The sequence below is a fragment of the Camelus dromedarius genome, chromosome 1 (genome assembly GCF_036321535.1).
Source record: "Camelus dromedarius isolate mCamDro1 chromosome 1, mCamDro1.pat, whole genome shotgun sequence".
Lineage (NCBI taxonomy): Eukaryota > Metazoa > Chordata > Mammalia > Artiodactyla > Camelidae > Camelus > Camelus dromedarius.
Genome location: NC_087436.1, coordinates 84446867 through 84452866, shown reverse-complemented (window position 1 = coordinate 84452866; position 6000 = coordinate 84446867). Strand labels below are relative to the sequence as shown.

Sequence of the window (6000 nt, the reverse complement as noted above, 5' to 3'; positions counted from 1 at the left end):
CCAGAAGGTATATAGTTGGAACCATACAGTATGTACTCTTTTCAGACAGGCTTTGTTTGCTCACTTGGTCATAGCCACTTAAGTCCCCTCCATGTCTTTTCATAGCTTGACAGCTCATCTCCTTTTAGGATTGAATAATATTCCATTGGCTGGATGTACCAGTTTATTCATCTACCTACTTTATTTTGATTTTAAATAGTACTCCTCCCCAACACACACACACACAGTTTGGGAATCTAAGCCTCCTCTTCTGTGACACCCTCCCTGTTCTTGCTAGTGTCCCCATGGAACGTGCCTTTACTGTAGTGCTTACTTAACACTGCACTTCTCGTTACTTTATTTGTCCCTCCTATTTGTCCAAAACCTGCAGTTTTGCTTGGTTCATAAGAGATGGCCTATTTATTGAAACACCTGGATCAGAGTAATGAGATCAGCCTCGCTGATGCAGAGTATGGATCCTGGATGTGACCATCACTGTACTGCTCACCATATAACACACTCACTAAAAGTCACTATTAAAAAACAGTAAACACACATTTAAACATACTCATTACATATATTTGTCACCAATGCATCACAAGGAGGTCACAAAAAGGTAGGTTTAGTTCACAGTAATATAGATCCCGTGAAAACATGATTTTCTCTGCTGTTTACAACAAGTATAGAAATTTAAAGCAGTTAAACAACATTTGAGATGAAGCTGGTATAAAATTGTAATCCACACTTTAGAAACTTGTGAAATAAAAGGCCATGATGGAGAAACAGTAAGAAATCTGTAGAATTATCAAACTGTCACAGTACCATTTTCCTTTATAAAAGCACCTCAATAAAACAAGATAAGAACTATGGAAAACAACAGAAATCAAATCAGAGATTTTGGTTTAGTACGTTCCCTGAGTCTCTCGTTTTGAAAAAATCAAATATAAGGCTGGTTCAACATTGACCCATAGGTCTTGCCTCCTCCACGCTGCTATGAGGAATACATTTAAGACAAGAGGTTATACACTCATATGGTCCCAGGGCTTTATCCAAATGCTGGTTGGCTTGTGTCACCACCACAGAGATATCTGACCCACTGCTGCCTGCTGCAGGTGGGCTTAAAGAGCTGTCACCATTTTGCCTTGGCCTACCATAATATAACACGTGAGGCTGAATACCAAATGAAGAGAAAAGATTACAGTTATTAATAAATACTACATTTCTAGATGGATTTGGACACTACGTACATCAAATTATGGTAACAATAACACAGAAACAAACACTTTCATGTTTTAAAATCTTACATAAAACAAGGGTTGGGGGCAAGTCACCTTAAAGTTTTAAATCTCAGATGTTAACCAAAAAATACTTAAAAAAAAATCTACTTCATTAGATTCCCAATAAAACAAATTGGAAAAAGTGATGTTGATGCTCAGAATTAGACGAGCATGCTAACCGAAAAAAGTCGCTGTCTCCTTGATCCTTGAACAAATTTGGCCCCTACAACGTTTCTACTTGCTCATCTCATTGCAATGATCTTTATGTGTATATACACATATGTTTGCAAGTGATCAAGCACTTCATTAAAAAAGCATATAACCGAATTAAGGATAGAAGATTTGTTAGAATCTAAATATTTAGTTTTTACTTCAAACGTACGAGGTTACTTGCTGGGCTTATACTATAAGGTATAAGCAGTATGGATCATACTTTCTAGTCAAATGTAGGAAAATTTTTTAAAAGACACGTCTTTGCCGTCATTGTTAGGGCATCTCAAAGACAGGTGGCAAATCACTGCTAAGCTGTGTGTCTTCCTTTTGAAATCTGAATTGCAGACCAACAGTCAACATTTCAAAAGCTAATAATAATCATGCACTGTCTTAAAACTGAAGGAGGAATGATGGCTCTAGCCACTAAAAATAACTGCTGTTAGTTATTTAATAATGTAAGCACCCCATTGCACAGATTGGGAAAGTGAAGCACCAAAAGTTGTATTTGTTTTTGTTTTTCTTTAAGAGAAGCCAAGGTCCTAACTATAATCAGAACCCTAGACACTAAATAACTTTGGGGTATAACAGATTCAAGGTTTGCGTGAAATGTTATACTTGACTCACATGTCCTGTTTGTACTACACCACCTTAGTCTAACCTCCTGCAAACTGTTAAAAATATGGACCTGGCAAATGCCACTTAACCACCTGCCTTCTCCGACCAGGTGCAAAAGGCTAGCCAATGCTTGAGTTAAAAAACGAATACCATATAACATTGTATTATATGTGATTAACAAGGTTAATTTTAAAAATATTCCATAACTGATTTTCAATAATTCTCAAGAAACCCTCCACAAAATTCTCTAAGAATCTGTGGAGATGTACAGTACTTGGCAATCCTCTCTGAAACAGAAATTTACCAATTCTTTGCATTACTGTTGATGATCTGAAATTAAATGTATATGGTCTCATAGTTGGTAGCCTAAAAGTACTAAACTACTAAATAAAACTGAAAGGGTCGTCCAAGTTCCTAGATAACACCAAAATATTTATCTAGGGTTATAAAAGAAAGTATAGCACTTTGGTACCCTTTTCAGAAAAAAATTTCAAAAGGTATAACACAAGCATGTGGCATTTTACATTGTACCAACTGAGTAACAGTAAATGGATAAAGTGTAACCACTACAACTTCTCCACGAACTTTCTATCTTGAAACATCACATCTACCCCTAGCAGCTACCATTCCAATTCCACAGGGTATTTTCCAGTCAGACAAGCTGTACAATGATCATTCTTTTCAAAACTTTCTAGACCATTCCCATTTTCTTGAACCATAATATCTTGCTTTGTACAATGACCGTTCTTTTCAAAACATTCCAGACCATTTCCATTTTCTTGAACCATAATATCTTGCTTTTTCACTTTCTGTTTTTTAAATATTATCCCTTCTTGCACAGATGAAACCAGTCCTTCAACTGACAGATACACAACACTGTTTGCTCCTACAGGGCAAAGAGAAAAAAAAAAAAAAAAAAAGCCATGAGATTTCATCTGGAAAGGAAGACCTGCCTTAACAGAGAATAGTTAAAAACAGAAAAACATAAGCCAGAATAAAAATTTCTCCTTTAGCCTCTCTTAAAAAAGGGGGGTGGTGGTGGTGGTGGTGGCATCAACTAGGGGATCAGTGCAACTCAGGCTTTTATTATTATTTTTTTAATTTTAAATTGGAATTTAAGGTATAACATAATTTAAAATAGCAGTGGAGGATTCAAGTAGAATAGATCTGGAAGGCTTCAGGAGTAATTTTCTTGATTAACAGATTTTGAAGTCAGGAAAATCTGGGTTCAACTTTAAGCTCAAGGTCACTTACTTATTTCCTAAATCTATTTTTTCATCTATCAGATAAGGGACACATTACCTAATTGTGACATTTTTGTGCTGTATTACAATAAAAAAGACATGTTCCTGGCAAAGAGCAGTTGCTCATAATATGTCAGTTGGGTCATATTCGAAATGTTTAACTGGTAACCTCTAGGCATGACCAGTCAAGAGAAACACCAGCCATATACAAACAGTGTTGGAGGTACCATACCTGGCTGAACATGTATGTGACATTTAGAGTTTATACCTCACCTGACTTTGAAAGGCAAATGTCTTATCAAGAATGACCTCCATCTCCAAGTCTTCTGACCTCATTATTAAAGACAAGCCTACATAAGCTTTTCACTTTTTGATCTGTACTGACATCAAAATTATTCTATTAGACTCTACAGTGAAATTGCTTTTGTTTTTCTTGTGGTCTGACCTCTGGGAGGCTTTAACTGATATGTAGTTCTTTCTACTGGGAAAGCCTTTCTTCCTTATCCTCTGGTCCCACCTTGGCCTTGCTCTCCACCAAGGCACTGACTATGGTCCATCCACATGAGGTATTCTCACTTTTCAGAACAGTGTCCAATATCTGCTTAACATATACACCATCTACTTTCAACAAATATTGAACACTATTTTTTATTAAAATATCTAAGCTTTGGATTTTCTGTTATTAGATGAATAAAAGATAATTTATAGAAATTTTAATACCTACCTAGATAATCTGAAATATGCTCAAATTCTGGTTTATTAGCAATAAGCTCTTCTTTTGTTGGTATGTTTATTCCCATGAAGCATGGATATTTAATTGGGGGTGAAGCTACGCGAATGTGTACCTTGGAAAGAAATCATTTCGGACATTTCGTTAGTTTGACATTCACTGTAAGAACAACTATGCAAAATTCTGTCATTGGCAAATGCAACATAAAAAATTGTTTAACGGAATATTTTAACAACATATGAGTAATCAATAAAGCACACTACAAAATTTCTTCCACAGTAATAGGTGAAAATGAATCCTAGAAAATCATGTAATATACGTACAGAACTCTGGTGTTCAGTTAGAACTACTTTTATAATTAATTCATTTACAAGAATCCTACTTGAGCAACTCTGCTCTAGACTCCAAAGTGTGCTAAATAAGAATTTCAAAACGTCAGCCACTTGTAAAGGGTTTTTACAGAGCTGCCTGTTGTTTCCTTGCATCACCTATTAACATGGACAGTTCTTTCTTCTGATCTCCCATTTCTCACTGCATGACTTTATATTCCTAGGATCACCTTCATTTTTTGTTGTAACACTTGAATGGCACTTTTGCCTACCTCTTATTTTACCATTTTAAAAAGAAAAAATACAATCTTCCAGGATATAATAAAAACCTGACCACTACAAAGAGCTATCTGGGGGAGGGGGGAGATAAGTAGGTTTATTTATTTATGTTTAGAGGAAGTACTGGGGATGGAACCCAGGACCTTACGCATGCTAAGCATGTGCTCTGCCACTTGAGCTGTACCCTCCCCACCCAAAAAGCTATTTTTCTCTACTATTTTGTCTATCATTATTTTCTGCCTTTTGTCAGGTACGTTTACATGGCTGTAACTGGTGTCCACATTTACCTTCTACCTTTGTTATAACAGCAACGATTTCCCCACGTTATGCAGTCTTCATAATTATAGTTTTTAGTGGCTGCATGATATTTCATCATACTGATGTATCAATTTCCTAAACTATTTCCCTCTGGTAGATACATGCTAGTAGGTAGCCATTTCCAGTTTGTTCGTTTACTTATTTATGTCTACTCTTTTTTACTATTGTAATGGATGCTGAATTGACTTTACATTTCATTTTTATTACTTGGTTTTCATAGAATGCCACAGAAATTCCCATAATCACAATAAGTCATAAAAAAGGGCTGGAAAATCATAATCATAATTACCTTAGAAGCTTTCCAAATAGACTATCATACTGCTTTCTATACCGTTTTTCTCCACAATAGATTTTATTTCTAAATATGTTCAACTATTACCTGTAAATGACATCTCACTTCTGTAATTTGAATTACTGAAATATTCAGTTAGAAAAAAACTTTGAGATTTGAAAACATAACCTAATGTGTCAAATCTATGACACTAGGATTGACTATACATCTTCAAAAAGAAAAAGTAATCAATACAAATTTAAGAAGTATTTTATTTTGTGATTTTTGTTAGTTTTAAAACTAATTTTATAAAACCGTTAACATAAAATTTACACAACATGAAAACAGTTTTTATCATATTGTTAATTATTGGTGCTTTAGGGTATGTTCTAATATTACTTACCTCTTTTGCACCAGATTCTTTGAGCAATTTGATTATGGGTGAGATGGTATTGCCTCTCACAATTGAATCATCTACAAGAACAATTCTTTTGCCTTTGAAGTTGTCCGACAAAACTCCAAATTTTTTCGCAACACCAAGCTGTCTTAACCTCATGTTTGGCTGAATGAAGGTTCTTCCTACATACCGGTTTTTACATAGCACCTCCACATATGGAAGCCCACACTGACAGAGAAGGAAGAAAAGGACAATGAGCAGCAAATGTACAGAGAACTCTAAGCTCCTATTTTCTCCAGGTCATGCTCCCCTTGTAGCATGTATGTAAAATTTTTAAATGTGGTTGTT

The 6000-nt window shown here is 35.3% G+C and overlaps 1 protein-coding gene across 1 annotated transcript in view; it reads right to left on the bottom strand.

The window, feature by feature from the left end:
• Nucleotides 1-552: 552 nt before the first annotated feature.
• The window catches only part of PPAT (phosphoribosyl pyrophosphate amidotransferase), a 36236-nt gene continuing 30788 nt past the window's right edge, over nucleotides 553-6000 (bottom strand). The window contains exons 9-11 of the mRNA XM_064486419.1: nucleotides 5659-5880; nucleotides 4053-4173; nucleotides 553-2970 (exon numbers count right to left, since the gene is read on the bottom strand). Of these exons, the coding sequence (XP_064342489.1) occupies nucleotides 2705-2970; nucleotides 4053-4173; nucleotides 5659-5880 (609 nt within the window). The 3' untranslated portion in view covers nucleotides 553-2704. The remainder of the gene's footprint in view (nucleotides 2971-4052; nucleotides 4174-5658; nucleotides 5881-6000) is intronic.